Source organism: Callorhinus ursinus, unplaced genomic scaffold (assembly GCF_003265705.2).
Source record: "Callorhinus ursinus isolate GAN/ISIS: 27379988/994484 unplaced genomic scaffold, GSC_fseal_2.0 scaffold1, whole genome shotgun sequence".
NCBI classification, from domain to species: Eukaryota; Metazoa; Chordata; class Mammalia; order Carnivora; family Otariidae; genus Callorhinus; species Callorhinus ursinus.
The window spans coordinates 113,838,795-113,857,433 of record NW_027397063.1 but is presented as its reverse complement, the minus strand read 5'-3'; the positions used below and the strand labels follow the sequence as shown (position 1 = coordinate 113,857,433).

Genomic DNA, 18,639 nt, shown 5'->3' with positions numbered 1-18,639 from the left:
CTGGAAGACTAGGCCAATAGTATTTGGCTCAAAACTTGTGAAAATGCCATTCAAAAACTTGTGGCGAGAATCAGCTTTCATCAGATCACTGCATCATAGCAATATTCTTCTGCCATAATTGAAGAAGGTAATTAAGGAGAAAGGGCATTACAATTATTACCAGGGTTTTTAATGCCAGTGAATTTGGTTGGTATTGGAAACACATGCTGACTATAACATTTAGTTGTTGATTTTTTAAAGTAACTTTTTCTCCTGTTTTCTACTTTGTTTTTCTACAAGATCATGGTTTGCCAATAATAGAATTTTTTAGAATTCTAAGTTTCAAAGTTGGCAAAAAATTTCCTATATACGTTAGACTGTTGCCACCTAAAAGAGTCAGAAGAGATGCGTGTGAGAATGTAGGGGAACTTATTTTGGGATATGAAAGAAATGTGTGAACTAAGAACTTTGAGGCTCTGTAGCAATGGTCTTAACACAGTCAAACCTGACTCCCCCCCCAACAAACATTTCTTAATGACCAGGGTACTACCTTGAAATTAAATCTATAATAATATAACTCCTCACATACATAACTACAAAAATAATGTAACACCTTTTCTGCTTATAAGGAAGGAAAATTATCTTTTAAAAAATTTTTTTAAATTTAAAAATTATCTTTTTAAAGATAATTTATAATGTTTCTGTATGTAAGTGTTTGGTATTGATAACTCCAATACTGGGAGTGGCCCCTGTGCTAGGTGGTCTGATTTTCCAAAATGAAATGATTTCTAATAAAAAGTATAATTTCCTTTTTTTATTTAGAGGGCCAGATGCAATACCGAAAAATACAGGTTTCTTTAAAACTGTACAAAAACACTTTCTAATTGTAAAACTGTGGCCAGAAATTTCCAGACACCCTCATAAACTTCTGAAAGGCCCCTATGGGGCTTTAATCCTCTCTTCCCCACTTTGAGAACCACTGCTATATAGAATCACATAGTGTTCTAGTGTTTTATATTAAGATAGCACTACTGACCAATTAGGGTATTTCTTATTAATCATTTTATTAGTAGTACTAGGTTTATTTTGAGCCATTTATTTTTTCTCTACCCGTCCTTTGGGACCAATCAGTGTTTGTGAACCAATTGGTCATTCATAGAGATACTCTTCTTGTGGAATAGAGTTTTACTCCTGATCTGAGTATAGCTACAATAAAAAATACTGGTGAATATGTGGGAAATATAAAAGATTTTTTCTTATTTTTTAATCTCTTTAAAAGGTAATTGGCTGCTTAAGTAAAAAATAGTAACTATATTGTTATTTCTAACCAATTAAAAAATAAAATATATATGACAGTAATAGCACAAAGAATTGATGGAGAAATGGAAGTATATGCTTGCAAGACTCTTAAAAAACAAATGAAATGAGATACTATCCCTTGAAGACTGACTGTGATAAGTTAAAAGATACATATTGTAAATTGTAAAACAACCGCTAAAAAAACAATAAAACTTAAAGAGGCACAACTAATAAGGCAATAAAGGAGATAAAATGGAATCATAAGAAATACTCAGTTCAAAGAAGTCAGAAAAAGAGGAAAGAAAGGGACAAAGTCATGATCCCTGAAACAAGGTCAGATACATTGTGTGGGCCTTTTCTGAAGAACTCAACATGCTTTTTATTGGAAGTCTTTTACAAGTACTCAGGGTATCTCCCACTTTCCCCACTCCCACACTGTCCTGTTTTACAGCTCCCAGGCTCATTCAGCACCTATCTCTGTTCCTTCTCTTTGGTACTCAGGTGGATTTGACTGTCACTAACTACTATATTTGCCAGTACAAGATGTTACATAATAAAGATAAAGCAGAATGAATTGATTACTGATTTTTCTGTGATGTCTCAACATACCTTACCCTTTTCTCTTCCCCTGAATTCAGAGACATGAAAAATGCTGTAATTGGAAACAACAAGCAGAAAGCCAATCTCATTGTTTTAGGAGCTGTTCCAAGGTATGTTTGCTATCAATCCCTTTTCTGATATTCATACTAAGTTTCTAATGTATTTCTCATTCTCATCCATAAGACCCATCTTTTTTCTGTATTGTCTATCCTATTTTTGAAAGTCTCTTAATTTTTAAAATAAATGCTTTGAAATATATGAAGCATTTCTTTAGAAATTTTTAAGTACCAGAGAACGGAATATAAAGCAAATATATTAATACTTTTTGGAAATTCAGGGGAAGATCATTGACCCTGCAATAAAAGGATGTGTTGGGTAGATAGATGATATACACCAGCCTGATTCTTTATCTCCTCAGAGCCTTGGCCAGTTTTTTTGTTTTTTGTTTTAAAGATTTTATTTGTCAGAGAGAGACCACGCGCGCGTGCACAAGCAGGGGGAGTGGCAAGCAGAGGGAGAAGCAGGCTACCCGCTAAACAAGGAGCCCGATGCGGGACTCGATCCCAGGACATTGGGATCGTGACCTGAGCCGAAGGCAGACACTTAACCGACTGAGCCACCCAGACGTCCCACCTTGGCAGTTTTGTATGATTGGATAATAATTTCTTAGGATTCTCAAAGCCTTTTTTGAATTAAAAAAAAAAATCCTGCTAGATTTTTAATCCTGCTTTTCTTTTTTTAATTTCTGATTTTTAGAATTTGCTGTTTTTTAACTTAGAAAGTTTGGTCTTTTTTCTAATGAACTGAATTTCTTTCTGGTAGACGATGATAGTTGTATAACTTTCTCTTTGCCTTTGCTACTCAGAACTAAGTTTTATGTGCAGTTGCTATAAGTTTTTTAATGTTTTGGTTTTTCTTTTTCTTCATTCCTGTCTTTTGATACAGGATTGATGGTTTTATTGTTTTTATCGTAACTGATCTCAAATATATACTTTGGTAACCATAAAGCTCTCAGTAGCCTTTCTTAGGGGATTAGTGTTCAGTGTATATAAATGTACTTTAAGGAGCATGAGTGTTCCACCTTAAAACATAAAGGAGGTGGTCATAAGTGGTGGATGATTAGAGTTTGGGGAGTAGTTGCTCAGCAGGCAGGGCTGGAATGGAAATGGAAGGATCTCCTGATTCCCCAAATGGGAAAATTGGAGAAAGATGAGTTTCCCTTGCTTGAAGAGCTGCACAAGGATTCTGAATGTTCCATCTAGGCTAAACGTCTGTGATCTCTGAACCATACCTCTGGATAGTGCAGGTCCCTTTCTAGTCTAAATTTTAGATCCTACAGTACTTGGCATTGAGTGTTCTCAGTCTTGATATCCTGGAGTGGCAGATAACATGGACTGTAGTGCTGTTTTGTGTGTACTTGTGGAGAACTTCCAGAGTAATTGTTCTGATAAACTCTAAGATTATACATAATAGTCCTTTTGATCAAAATGAAGAAAGTCTCTCTTGATTTTTTTACCCAAATATTCCTTTTCTAAATTAGTAGCTGATATAAACAAATGGTCATTTCCTAACCTTCTATTAGCTCACCAACCATATTTTTAGTGGGATATATTGGTAGCATTTTTCTGTCACATTACTTTTAGCTAATTTACTTTTGTTTAATTGTTTTGTCTCCTCTTTATCAAATTCCTTCTTTTTAGATTGTTGTACTTGCTTCAGCAAGAAACCTCAAGTACAGAGCTGAAAACTGAATGTGCAGTGGTATTGGGAAGTCTTGCTATGGGTACTGAAAACAATGTCAAGTCTCTTTTAGATTGCCATATTATCCCTGCCTTACTGCAAGGTATGTAAGGAAGTCATTTTTGTACAAGGAAAAATTAGAATCAGTTTGCAGTGTTTAAAATACGGACTGAAAGGATGAGTCTCAGGTCCATTTTCTATTAATAGGACTACTATCTCCAGACCTGAAGTTCATTGAAGCTTGCCTCCGATGCCTGCGAACCATCTTCACCAGTCCCGTCACTCCAGAGGAGCTACTATATACAGTGAGTTTTAGAAGTTTTCGAATCATCGGTTACATTTCACTAACAGCATACCTCTACTTACTCAGCATCTCAAAACTCATCATAACTGTGTTACAGAAAAGTCTCAAGAAGTATTTCAGTTCTAGCATGCCAATTTGCAAATATCGAATGTTCTAGGTATTATAAAGAAGTGAAAGATAGTATCAGACCTTGAGGAATTTATAAGCTGTTTAAAAAAAAAAGACCCATGGGGCGCCTGGGTGGCTCAGTTGTTAAACGTCTGCCTTCGGCTCAGGTTATGATCCCAGGGTCATGGGATCGAGCCCCGCATCGGGCTCGCTGCTCAGTGGGGAGCCTGCTTCTCCCTCTCCCACTCCCCCTGCTTGTGTTCCCTCTCTCGCCGTGTCTCTGTCAAATAAATAAATAAAAGCTTCAAAAAAATTTTTTAAAAAGACCCATTTTGATCTCTTAATATCAAAATAAGGCAGTATAGTTAATGTACTCACTTTAGGTTAAATCCAGCAGAGTAGGCTTTACAGAGAATTTGACCTGGATCTTGAATAATGGATAACATTTAGAGAAGTGGAGAGGAAAGAGGCCATTCTAGGAAAGATCTGTGTAAGAGAAAGGATGCAGAACAGTGGGCAGAATAGGCTAATGTGGGAAGGGCATCAGTGTTCGTTTCAACAGAAGAAGTGAACCAGAAATGGCTTGCAGGAGGCTTACTTGCCAGGCTAGAATCCGAGAATATGTGTGAGAGAATCCAGAGATCTTTGGAGTCATTCAGTAGTTTTCAAAAACCTTAGGGATTACTAGGGGGCCTTTTAATCTGTTGATTACATGGGCCTGTCTTAATGAACATTATCCAGGCCAGTGTTTTTCAAACACTCTCATCTGCAGTCCGTGATAAGAAATACATTTTCCATTGCCACACGGTGTGTATGTCTGTGTGTGTGTGTGTGTGTGTGTGTGTGTGTGTGTGTGTGAGTGTGTGAGTGAGAGAGAGAAAGAGAGAATATTCCTGAGACAGTCTTCAAAAACAGTTCCATAAATGTGATACCCTCTGGTTACTAGTCTATCCTTCCTTTCTCATTTTTAGAAAAATGCTGGTTGTGATTCTGTGAGCCAATCACAGTGTCAGATAGGACATATATAAGTCAGAGATCTTATCTAGAATCACATTTAAAATATTTCAAGAGCATAAGCAATCAGGAGGCATAGGCAGCAGAAGCGGGGGTAGGGGCATGTCACGAGTCTCCACAGTCCATTCTCCCCACATCAGATACATGCTCCTCTGGCCCATAATGGTACATGAAGTCTGTAAGTGAGGTTCATGGGTCACTTTACACAGCAGGGAGGCTCTAAATTATGAAACATCTCAATTTTACACCTCAGGGATTTGTGCAGTATTCTTCAGGGAGCGATGCCATATAAATTGGTATTGTTCACTACGACAGTTCTCAGAATTGAGAATGGACCACGATTAGCTGGAGGGTTTATTAAGCACAGATTGCTGGAGCCTCCTGCCAGACTTTTTGAGTCAGTGAGTCTGGGGTAGGGCCTGAGAATTTGCTTTTCCAACAAGTTTCCAGGTAACTCAGAGGCTACTGGTCCATGGACTGCTGTATGAGGACCACTGGTTTACTGTAAGCAGTCCTAAATTGGGGACATCCTCCTCAAAGCTTTATACAGAGAAGGGCTCTCCTTCTAGTAAATATCAGTTTGTTTCCCTGAAAATCCCATTGTGATGTTTACAAAGAGATTAAACCAGTCACCTGTCTTCTTTACCCTAGAAGTTACTCTCCAACCCCTAGCCCAGTAAGTGAGAAATTGGTCCTGGCCAACAGTTCTAACTCCTTTCTCCTTGCTTTCCAAAATGATTTTATGGCCCACTAATGATTCATGGTACATAATTTTGAAAACTAGTGTACACCAACTTAACTTTTTTACATAAGAAAATTTAAGACCCAGGGACATTAAGTGACTTTCACAGTGACAATGTCTGTTTTATGCCTCAGAGATAATGGTGACTCTGTGAAGAATGTTGGATGGGATTATGACAGAGAGTAGTGTTTTAGTGTAATTAACTGCCGTCTGTGAGTTGGATTGTATAGAGCCAGCTGGCACAGCAACTTAGGCACTAAACTGAAAACAGGGCAGTCCACTTAGAAGAAGGTAGGATGTCTAGTTTGAAATCCTGTTTATCAATTGGGTGACTTTGGGCAAATTATGTAACTGTTCTTTGTTTAATCAACCATAAATTGTAGATCTGTAAGACAATTGGCAGAAAGGGGCAGGTGTGAAGAAATGGGATGAAGCTGTTATTACAGGAAAACTGAGAGATGAGAGAGCAATGGAGGAAAGAAAGGAGGTGGAAGTAATTTCAGGAGCTTAATAGAAGCTTTCATATCATCCTTCAATTGCCTGTTCTTTTTTAGCTGCTACCTGCTTCCCTGTCTTCTGCCAATGGAATCAGTTTCCCCTCCCCACTCTATAAAATAGACATGTACTTGACACTCTCATCTTCTCTCTTTTCTTTCTATACATTTAGTACCTGACTTTCTTTGGGGTTTTCTAAATTTTTCATTTTGTTTTTAAACTGCTTGTGATAACACAAAGGGTTATACTAATAAGCAAAGGGAAAGATTCTGCTTAGAGGGAATCAACTGCCTTCTGTTTTCTCACTTAGCTCTTAAAGATTTGGGGCATTCTTTTCTTTGTAAGGAAACCCCAAATCTTGTTCATGCCAACAGTGGTACTCTTAAGTTTCCTTCCTTGCCCTCTGTTGTCTTATGTCAAAGTGTGGTCTATGGACCAGCAACATCAGCCTTATCTGGGAGCTTAGATCTTACTCCAAACCTATAGAATCAGAATCTCTACATAATGACTATCCCCTGGGAATTTGCATGCACATTCATATTTGAGAAGTGTAGCTCTAGGACTATGACAGGATTGACTAGGAGGCTTGAGCTAAGTCTCCTTTTCCATCTGTGGTTCAGATCAAATACCCTTTCAACTTTTAATTCCCTTTGCACCCTAAGAAGGGGATTCTTGGAGAGCCCTGCAGCAAATTGGGCAGGTTCTCCTCTCTCCTACTGCACCAACTTGTATATTGCTAAGTTTCAGCAATAGGCAGAGAACATGCTCTAAGTGAGGAGTTGATATTTTGCAAATTATCTTGTGAAAATTGAAATTAGCTAACTACAGTCTTATGATTCTTACGAGTAACTGATACCACAACATCTCAGAGATCAAAACTGTCAAGTTTTATTTTTATACAGTAATTCCTCCTTATAGGCTATTTGTTATTATATATCTTATTAGTTCACATTTTGGTTTCACAACAGATTTCTGTCAAGTCTTTTGAAATGATTTTGTCTTATTGTGGGGATATAGGCTGTTTATGGGAGAGAGATTGAGAATTTCTTATTCTGGTATTTTGTTGTTGAGGATGAATATTGAAGCCCCTCATCCTTTACCTAAAAATTTTGGTGACTCTCTTGTTTTTGTTTTGCTGTGTTCTTTAAAGAGACTTGATTTACTGTGATTAAGAAGCTTGCATATGTACCTGCTCATGGAAATAGTTTGTTAGATGTACTCACAGTGCCTAAGTTCCTTGTTGCTGTGCTCTCTTTTCCTTCTACTCCAGGATGCCACAGTGATACCACATCTCATGGCGCTACTTAGCAGGTCCCGCTACACCCAGGAGTACATCTGTCAGATCTTCTCACACTGCTGTAAAGTAAGAACCAGAATAAATGTTCTCTGTAATGTAAAATCTTCTGTGTCCCCGGAGATGTGCCTTCTTTGTGTGTCCTCCCAGAGATAACCTGTACATATATAATTATGCAGACCTATGTATATTCTCCCCCCTCCCCTGTTTTTATATATAAGCAGACCTACGTATATATTCCCTTCTCCTTTTTTGGACACAAATGGTAGCATTCCATACATTAAGTCCTGTACCTTGAATTTTTCATTTAACATATCTTGAAAACTATTCCATATCAGTACTTGGGGATACTTATGTACAAGTACATAAGGAGCTCCCTCATTTTTTTTTTTCAACAGCCGTATAGTATTTTACTATACAGATACACAATAATTTGTTTAACCAGTTCTCTACTGTTGGACATTTGCCTTGTTTCCAGTCTCACATTATTACAAAACAATGCTGCAAAAATATCTTGTGTAAGACATTTTATAAGAAATGAAATTGCTGAGTCAAAGAATGTGTGCATTTGTAATCTTACCACATACTGTCTTGTATAGAGGTTGTGCCCTTTTATATTCCTACCAGCAGTGTGTGATCAAAACTATTTCCCCACACCCTCATTGTTGGAAATTGTTTTAAGTGATCTCATACAAGGAGAAATGAGAGATTCTTCTCTGCTCTTTGTTGAGAGAAATTTCTGTTCCTAAAAGGGCCTCAACCTAAACTGAAGAGTGCTGCAAAGTGCTACTTCCTTTGTTTCATAGTTTACATACTGAGTGTAGTCTTTTGATAGCCATGGGAGATTATGTATTTGAGATCTTTCATAATTTCTACACATTTGCCAATTTCTAACCAAATGTTTATCTTCTAATGATTCTATAAATTTTTCGGACAGCATTACTTATCTACCTATATTTATAATACAAAGATAAAATGAAGAGTTTGGGGAACTGTAGAAAATAAAGGAAAGAGAAGTGAACACCTACATATGAAACCAGGAAGATCACACATGTATGCTATTTTAGAACAGCTGCCCAAATAAATGAAAATTAAATCACTTGGTTCCAGAAAAAGTATCATTATAATTTAATTGTTTAACTCTTCCTTCCCAAATCCTAGCAGGCTTTCACAGCCTATTCAGTTCTATTTAAGACATTTAGAATTTAAGGATTTTGTCAAAAATCTTTGAAGTTTCTCTTCCCAGATTGCCTTGACCATGTGTAAGCCAACTCATAGGTCCAGGGATGTCAAACACTCCCTTAATCTTTTGAAGTGGGCAAAGAAAGGCTTTGAGAAACTGACAGTTTTGTTGCAATTAATTTCCTAAAAATGAGCTGAACTTAATAGGGTGTAGAATTTTCCAACAGTGAAGTGAAGTCTTGTAGCCCAGCCCTGGCAGATAGGTAAAGAAGGATACTCCTGAACTCCTGTGCCTCATTAAAAATCTTTCTGCGTCTATACCTAAGTGCTTGAGAGCACAACATCTAATAGTTATAACCACGGTAATCCCAAAGGGGCACTGAAAATTGGACCTGGAGGTATAATTACTACATGTCAAATTATGTTAAATTATGAGAAGTTTGAATAATCCCATTCCAGAAGTTACCCAAATAGCTTTTAGAATTACTCATCAGAAATTTCTAAATCCCTTTAGGCTTGCTCATCTAAAACTTCTCAGTACTTTTTAGCTGAAATGGATAAAAGAAAACCATTAAATCATTAGTTCTTTTGCTGGAGAGAATCTTATGCTGAGCAAGAATTTATAGGCATCTTCATGCCACTAACAGAGCTGAAGATGGTATCAGAGAAAATCACCTTAACTGAGCTTTCTTTTAGCCTGGTAATTAGCATTTGCCACTGTAATTAAATGACCAAATTTGAGTGTTCTGAGATATAACTAAACCTTAGGAAATATAGCATTTATAAACCCAGTGCCAATAGCCTAATATAAATATTAATTTTTCTACTGACTTACCAGCATGAATCTTTGAAAACAACTGATCTGATGATCTCTGTATAGTTATTAACCATAAAAACCTTTTATTTTCATGCTGTTCAATTTGCATATAGACTTAAAATAGGATTTATAATAGAATTTTCAGACTCATTCACAACTTTGCATATACATTTGTCCCTTGGACAATGTGAGAGTCAAGGTGCCAGGCCCTGCTCAGTCAAAATTAGGCATGTACTTTTTGACCCCCCCGCAAAACTTAAGTACTAATATAATCCTAATTATATCTTTGAAATTCTCTCCCTGATTTATTAAGGAGCAAAAAAAAAAAGACTAGTAATATTAAATTGTTGCCACTTCTTAAACAGGTTACTCAAACTTCTGAGACCTATCTTTTGGAGTTTAAAATCTTGAGGGCTTATTTGCTTCCCACCCTATGGATGTTGCCTCTCTAGCCCAGGTCAATGTGGGTTTATTTGAAGAGACCTAAGGGAGACTTGATAAGAATCAAATGATAGCACCTACTCTAGTTGGTTCAGCCAACGGTTCCATTCCTTGCAATTGTTTTTACACGATCCTATGTATAACCACAGAGAGGAGGAGGAAGAGCTGCTTTTGTAATAATTATTTCCTGTAATTTCTGGGGCAAAGAAATTGAGAGATTAAAAACTACAGTATCTTGTAAGAGGCAGGGAACAGTTAATGTTAATTGCATTGTGCTTGATCTTTTTCATAATATAAGTTCATCAGTACAGACATTCCATAAGTGATCTAGCTCTTAAAGATGCATGCACATGGATATTTATTGAAGTGATGTTTGTAATAGTAAAAGATTATAAACAATCTAAATGTCTAACCATAAGGTACTAAAGTATGGGTTATCCATATAGCGGAATAAGGTCAAAAAAGAAATAAGAAAGCTCTTTATGTACTCATATGAATGATTTCTGGGAAATAGTATAAAGGAGAATAAAAGGTTTGAAGCAATATGTATAGTATGTGTATAGTACATATAGCACATATATGTAGTATTTTACCATTTGTGTTAAAATAGGGGAAAGGATATACTTACGTATTTGTATATGTAAGGTTTGAAGAATATAAAACAATCTATTAGTATTAGGTCACTTCACAGCAGAGGAACAGAGATAAATACAGAGACAGAAGAGCCGTGAGGTGCAAGGGTAGAGGCAGTATCCTGTCTACTTAGCTATTCTCCTGAACACTGCCAATATTTAAATTAGGATGTTAAAATTTATAATGGAAGGCAAAAAAAAAAAAAAAACACACCTTAGTATGCTAACCTGTCAGCCTAGTGTAATTTAGACTTATCTTCACAATTTAATTACCTACTTGTTACTATGTAAGAAAAAAAATAAGTCAGATTCTTAGGAGACCCTTCTTTTCCTGGGCTCCCCATTATAGTCTCCACAACTATCTTTATATTGAATAAGCTGGAGACTCATTTTCAAATGAGACGATTCAAGTAAAGCATTTAGAGCAGTGCCCAGCACATAGCAAGTACCCAATAATTAGTACCTATAATTATAATTCCAGATGCATGGATGAAGATGAGGTAGGAAGATAAAGAGTATACTTCCAGCCTGTGCCCTGAGAATGTCAGTATCTTTAGTTGTTCTAAAAGCAAGCCTGCATTATTCTGGGTGGATATGTAGGGATAAATTTATCAAGCTGTGATTTATCCTCATACTCTTAAGAGTTTGCACTGAGATGGGGCTGGCTTTAATAATGTTCAGCAGAACATTGTTTTTAATAGTGAGACATTAGAAACTGCCTAATATATGTAATGGGGGTTTGCCTGAGTAAAGTGTGGAATATTTTGCATCAAAAATCAGAAATTAGGGGCGCCTGGGTGGCTCAGTCGTTAAGCATCTGCCTTCAGCTCGGGTCATGATCCCAGGGTCCTGGGATCAAGCCCTACATCGGGCTCCCTGCGCAGCCGGAAACCTGCTTCTCCCTCTTCCCTCCCCCTGCTTGTGTTCCCTCTCACGCTGTCTCTCTCTCTATCAAATAAATAAACAAAATCTTCTTTAAAAAAAGTCAGAAATTAGAAGTTAGTAAGGAAATTGCTGAAGTGTTTTTGTTTTTTAAAGGAGCCTTTTAATGGTATATAAAATGTTCAGGGAATTACTACCTGTAAAATAGGATATGGCTGTTTTGTGATTCAAAACTATGAATACTAATCTCCCCACTTCAGATGATGGATATTTTGGTCCAGGAAAGAATGCGCATCTTCAGGATCATTGTTACTTGGCTGAATAGTGGGTTGGAAAAATTGATTGGAGAGGGTTTTTTTTTCTAGACTAGCAACTGGTTTTCTCTGGTGAACCCAGATAGGTAGCCAACTTTCAGTGCTGTATTTTTCTCTTCTAATAATGATAAGCATGAAGTAGCATCCTTATCCTTGCTTTGACTTCATTATATGGGCGGGTGGTACATAAAATCATTGCATAAGAGGGGCACCTGGCTGGCTCAGTTGGTAGAACATTCGACTCTTGATCTTGGAGTTGTAAGTTCAAGCCCCATAATGGGTTATAGAGATTACTTAAAAATTGAAAAATATTTTAAAAAAATCAATGCATACAAACTGTGGTGATTTCGAAGACTTGCATTAACCTTTAGCTTCTGTCACTTTGAAGATTTCAATAAATTGCTTAGTAGAAGACAACTGGTGAAAAATAAAATCGTGTATTTTCTCATTTCTTTACCTTCCTACTCTAAGAAATGATAATTTAAAAGAGAAACGAGATAGAAACAGAAACCAAAACACATTCACTTCTCTGTATGGAGTGTTGTGTTTTCCACCATCCATAATTCAAACTTCCCTGATGTATTGAGGTAGGTTAAGCTCTGGTCCAGTTCTTCTTGCATGTAATTAGTTTTAGAGTTCCTCTGACTAGTTCATCAGTCTGAAGTTGTAAGAATGACTACTGTTCTCCAGCGGCATAGTGTAAGTTTGTGCACATGAAATGCAGAATTCACGGTGGTTCTGTTGCTATGATGGTGTGTTATTTAAGAACTGCAAAGGGCCTGTGCCAGGATAGCTTCTGTGCCCCCTTCATTATTTGGGGGTAGGTAAGGAAGCAGTAGTTCTACAGAACTGGGATGACATAAGAAATGGCAGCCCTTTGTCTACCCTGCTTTATTAGGATGGATTTATGCAAGAGAAGGGCAGCTGACAATTTGTAGTAAATGAACTTTTCTACATTTAAGTAAGTGTTTTGTTGGAATGAATCATTACTCTTTTTAATGTTATATTCTCTTTTCTTACAGGGTCCAGATCATCAAACAATTTTATTTAACCATGGTGCAGTTCAGAATATTGCTCACCTACTAACCTCAGTATCTTACAAAGTAAGATGTTAAAAAAAATTATGGCCAGATTTTTATACTTTAGTTTTGGTTTCTAGAGTCTTGAACTAGATGGAGGCCCACATATTTTATTGCTTTGATAGATATTGTGATCAAGAATAAATAACATTTTATCAATAAAATGTTATGGGGCATTGTTTTACCTATAGAATCCTCTTTAAAAATTTTTAAAAGCTACCCTTGCCTTTCCATTTTTTTTTTTCCAGAATATGGTTGTGGCTTGATTTGCTATTGATTTTCACAGTCTCTTCTGCTCTGTCAGTGCCAAAGCTGCACATGAGGTGATGCCTTGAAGTATGTAGGAACAATGGCTTGCTATATCAGGAAATACTTTGATTTCCTATTTGAGACCTGACTTAGCCACAGTGACTCAAATTTAGAGCATATACCCACATATACATCAACATTTAAAATGTGTTACAAGGGTACCTGGGTGGCTCAGTTGGTTAAGCGACTGCCTTCAGCTCAGGTCATGATCCTGGAGTCCCGGGATCAAGTCCCGCATTGGGCTCCTTGCTCAGTGGGGAGTCTGCTTCTCCCTCTGCCCTCCACCCTGCTCTCGCTCACTCTCTCTCTCAAATAAATAAAATCTTAAAAAAAAAAATGTGTTACATATTTCAAAAGGTGAAGTCTCATAAAAACTTAGGTTTTTGTCTGATGCTTTGTTTTTTTAATTGTGTTGTTTTGTATTTTGAGTTAAAAAGTCAAAGGTTTTCAGACTTGTTAATTAAATTTCCTTCACTGTGTTTTATATATGGGTAAACAGCATCATGATATTTTATCAAGCATTAAGTTAAAAATTTGGTCATTTCATTGTTGTCCAGCTACCAAGTTATAGCAGATAATGGGGCATTGTCGTTATTGTGTCACATTAGAGCTGGTATGCCATGACTTTGACGCAGAACAGAGAGAGCAGTAGTCATTTTTGTCTTCTGTCCTCGTGCGTGCACTGATTCTAATCTGGTCTGTATTGCAGCTTGCTAATACCTATGTTTTCCTACTTCAGACATCCAAAGTTTGATCTTGAAGCACTCGCAAGGATAGGAATGGGGAATGGAGCCAGCTTGAAATTAGCCAGAGGGAGGGAAAGGAAATATATACTGAGAGCCGCTTCCTCTACCCTGTGCCTTATGGAGGCTGAAACCAGTCAGCACTGGCACATCAAGAAACAATTACTGGGGTGGCTATTTACTGTTCTTCCTCTTCTCCATCCTCTAGCTTCATAAACTCCCTCAGTTCTCCCTCTTTTTGTTTTGTTTTGTTTTCTTTTCTGCACTAAGCTTCCTTATCTACTATAATAGATTACAAGTTGTGAAAGGAAAAAGGTTTTGGTAATATTTTTCTTTTGCCAAGGTTTGCTCCATTGTCCCAAGGATCATTGGAATACTTTGGGTGTGCACATCCTGTGCTGCAGATCATTGCTGAGATGAGGGACAGGGCTTCTTCACACTTCAGCTACCTATCCTGCCAGTCTCAAATTCCACATAAGAACATCATATTGTAGACGCAGGCTTGGAAGTGAGGATTAGATTGTCTGGTGAGAACTGAGCAGAAAGAATGAAAAATAACAGTTCTCATAGGAGCTCCTGCAAATTGTAAAAGAGATTGTATGTAGTCAAGGGTTTGACCCGTGTTATGGTCCCAGACCAGTAATCTGGTTTTGAGGAATAGTAGCACAATTCATAAGTGGTTTTTTTTGTCGTTGTTATTGTTGGTTTTTTTAATTTGAATTCAGTTAACCAACGTATAGTACATCATTAGTTTTTGGTATAGTGTTCAATGATTCACTAGTTGTGAATAACACCCAGTGCTTTAAAAGTTAAATTAGGAGGTGCCTGGGTGGCACAGTTGGTCAAAGCATCTGACTCTTGGTCTCGGCCCGGGTTGTGGTTTCGGGGTCACGGGATCAAGCCCTACATCAGGCTCTGCGCTCAGCGTAGAGTCTGCTTGGGGCTCTCTGTCCCTCTCCCTGTGACCCTCCCTCCTCCCGCTTTCTCAAAGAAATAAATAAGTAAATCTTTAAAAAATAAAACAGAAGTTAAGTTAGTTTAGTCCTTTCCAGATTTTTACTGTAACTTTGTTTCCTTCTGTTCCTTTGACACAACCCCATCCCGCACACAACTATAAGAGCACACTTTTTTTTTTTCTTTTGTCCCTTTTTTGTCTTCTCTTCAGTTCTCTGGTTTGTAGTTTGGGAAGAAGAAATGTCCCACTTGAAAGGCAGTTGGTAATTAAGTGTTCATGAAGCTCTCTTTGATTTACCAACATTGTATTTTGTACATTGTTCTTTTAAATTTGATTAGGAATTTATCTAATTAAATCTTAGTTGCTACTTCCTGTTTTTTCTTTTCTGTTACTTCAAAATTAATTTTAACTTTTTATAATTAAGTTTAACTTAACTGTACTCCAGATATCCAGGTGTTATTTTTATTCCCTTGAGACCTTCTTTTAGTATTTTAAGCAGATTTAAACAGTTGTTTCTTCAGAAGAGTTTAGATTCTGAGACATTAAAATTCATATTTGCAAAATCAAGATAAATGCATTTTTTTGTTTATTGTTACAGGTTCGAATGCAAGCACTGAAATGCTTCTCAGTTTTAGCTTTTGAAAACCCCCAGGTATCGATGACCCTGGTAAATGGTAGGCTGGAACTTTCAGTGGCACCTACATGATTTAATTTATGAACTTTGTATATTTAAAGAGTTGCTTAATTCTTCTTGTTTGTTTTATTTCTAGTTTTGGTTGATGGAGAATTGTTACCACAAATTTTTGTGAAGATGTTACAGAGGGATAAGCCTATTGAGATGCAGCTGACGTCAGCAAAATGGTAAAAGTCAGGACAATGTGGGAAGAACAGCAGTGCTTTATCAATATGTTAGAGAACTTTTAGACAGCCTGATTAGCTCACCTCCAGTCCCCATCTTGTTTTGGGATTTTGGAATTTGCAAGTCATGGGGTTGTCTCACATTTTCTTAAATGGGCATGAGTTTTTTACTCAGTGTACTACTAGTAGCATGCAGAACAGCAACACTCATATAACAGCTAAGACTATCACAGAAAATTACTTTATTATATTCTCAACATACTCCTTGTATTTCAGTTGAAATAATATAAAATTAGATTTAACTAAAAAAATTTATGCTAAGAATTAAGAAAATACAAAGATAGGAAAATAATGGAGTGAGAATTAGTTGAAGTTGATAACCAAGGCATGATTTCAGAGAATATGGCTTCCTCATCTTTAGAAAAACAAGACATAAAATTCGTATAGAGATGTGACAGTTTATAACATAATTTCTTATTAGTACAAGTCCTAGCTCATATAAGCATTCAATACATGTCAATTCTGTAATTATGAATACATTTAATAGATAGGTTGAGCACCTGTTATATAAGGTTCTTTGCTAAATTGTTCCAGTATTTAAGAATTTGTGGCTTTCTAGTATTTCAGGCGAGAATGAGAAATTTTCAGTGAATTACTCATGCACAATGAATTGTTTTTGTTTTTTGTGGGGTTTTTTTTTTTGAGTATATTATTTGTATGCTTGTTTGCTTTTTGTCTTCAAAAACCTTTTTGTTAAGTAAGATAAATGCTCTCATGGAACTGGTTTAAAAAAATGTGGTGACAAGTCTTAAGATGATTACAGCTATAAACAATTCGATCCTCTACAATCTAGGTAAAAGTTTTATTGATTTTTTTTTATAGCTTTCTATAAAAGCCAGATTATGGAGTGTTTTAACCACGCCCCCCTTTACTAAAGGACCCTAATCCAAAAAGGAAATTCATTAAGTTTCTGAAGTGTTCAGTACCTGCTTAGGGAGTACCAAGTAACTTTATTCTTATTCAAAGCCAGATATAATTATGAAGGCAAATTGTTTTTTAGTAGAACCAAATCAATGACCAATTGTCAAAGCCATTGCTGGCAAACTCTGAAGAGTTATTAGTTAATTTCTTATGGCTACTGCTAAGAGTTAAAAGTTAAATGCTTTTTCTGTGATACTTGTACTACTGCTATTGGAGTTAGACTATCCAAGCTTAGCTTGATTTAATCTTAGACACTTTGTGAACTTTATATTTTATTTTTAACTTTCCCCCCCTTTTTATTATGGAAACTTTCTCACACGAGAAAGTTAGAAAAAATTATAAGGAACTCCGTTGTGCCCAGCACCTAGCTTTAAAGTTTATCTGCTCATTAAGCCTTTATTTTTAAAACAATTTTGTATGTATTTTTGAAAAATATCTGAATTACTGTTGTATATTTATCAGTTAGTTGTTTTTGAGTATTAAATTGGCAGAACCTCATCAAAGATAATATGAAAACCTTCTCCCTCAAGATAAATAAGAGTAGTTGTCTTTTTTTTTCCATAAAATCCTAAAGGCAAGGAATTTTTCTTTTAAACCTTTAAAACACAAGCAAAAACTTACTTTCTGCCATCTTATTCCAGTTTAACTTACATGTGTAGAGCTGGAGCAATTCGGACAGATGACAACTGTATTGTATTAAAGGTGAGCTAATTAATTCTCTCTAAACACATGCAAAAGTTCCCCAGTCGTAAGTGTTGAATTTAAATATTGGTATTCCTGTTTCTTTTTTTTCTCTTATTTCTTTTTATACATTTATAACTATGGTATGTGTGCATAGCATAAAATAATATTAAAACACCATGCTTTTCTTTTTAATGGAATGCCATGTAGTTTTAAAAAATTGTTTTTAGATGTGTCTTGAGAGTCAAAGTGAAGTAGTTCTTTTCCTGTCACACCTTTTTCATTTTTATGGAAATTATGAGGATCTAGAAGTTGTAAAAATATGTAAAATTCAGGTGAAATAGAAAATATATTTTAATCCTTGATTTTCATTAAGTTTGAACATAGTTTTATAGGAAAGCAGTTCATTAGCTCTGTAGACAAAGACTTTATATTACCCTCATGGCAGATAATCAAAAGACATAATGAAAAAGAAAAAAATAGCACATGAAAACCATCAACATATTGTGACATGTCAAAAGCGACTAGAACTCAGAAAAACCCAGGTAAGAGATTGGCCCTAAAAGTTACAAGACCTGGATTCTGGTTTCAGCACTCCCACCCCTGACTGACTTGAGTAACCCTGGGCACCTCCCTTACTCTTTTGGTGCCTCATGAAAGTGGAGGCAATAATTTTTGTTCATCTATCCCACAGGGTCATTTTGAAGATAACAATATATTAAATATATTAAACGTCTTATTAGCTACAAAGAACAAAATAAATGTAAATAAATTGATTATCATTTTATGATCGTGAGATCTCTCATTATCAGTGTACAAAATGAACCTAAGGATAAAAGAGCATTAAGACTAATGTTTGCTTTAGTCTTTGGTGAAGCAAGTCAATTAATTAGAACTGAGGACCGACTAAGCATCATTGTGTAGAGTTCTAAGGGATTCCATGCAAGTAACCTTGGTTTATTTGCTCAACTGCTCTACCCCTCCTCTTCTCCCTTATTGGTAAACTAGGTTAATAGCATCTTCTTCATGTAGTAATTGTGAGTGTTAAATTCAATAATCCATGAATTTATGGTATTAATAAATGTTAGTAACTGTTCAGAAAAAAATAAGAATAAGGCTTTGCTCTTGGAAGCCTAGGATTGTATTATAAAGCCTGCACTAGCCTGATAGGAAATCAGTAGTGTACAGTA

General features: G+C 36.2%; 1 protein-coding gene across 5 annotated transcripts in view; it reads left to right on the top strand.

Moving 5' to 3' along the window:
- The window catches only part of ARMC8 (armadillo repeat containing 8), a 129,252-nt gene that overhangs the window by 37,260 nt on the left and 73,353 nt on the right, over positions 1 to 18,639 (top strand). For all 5 annotated transcript variants that reach the window (XR_012380435.1, XR_003210140.2, XR_003210138.2 and 2 more), the window contains exons 3-10: positions 1,917 to 1,988; positions 3,579 to 3,721; positions 3,826 to 3,923; positions 7,552 to 7,644; positions 12,866 to 12,946; positions 15,528 to 15,603; positions 15,700 to 15,790; positions 17,410 to 17,470. Coding sequence is in view for 1 of the 5 variants with exons in the window: in XM_025881719.2 (XP_025737504.1) it covers positions 1,917 to 1,988; positions 3,579 to 3,721; positions 3,826 to 3,923; positions 7,552 to 7,644; positions 12,866 to 12,946; positions 15,528 to 15,603; positions 15,700 to 15,790; positions 17,410 to 17,470 (715 nt within the window). In the remaining 4 variants the exon portion in view is untranslated. The remainder of the gene's footprint in view (positions 1 to 1,916; positions 1,989 to 3,578; positions 3,722 to 3,825; positions 3,924 to 7,551; positions 7,645 to 12,865; positions 12,947 to 15,527; positions 15,604 to 15,699; positions 15,791 to 17,409; positions 17,471 to 18,639) is intronic.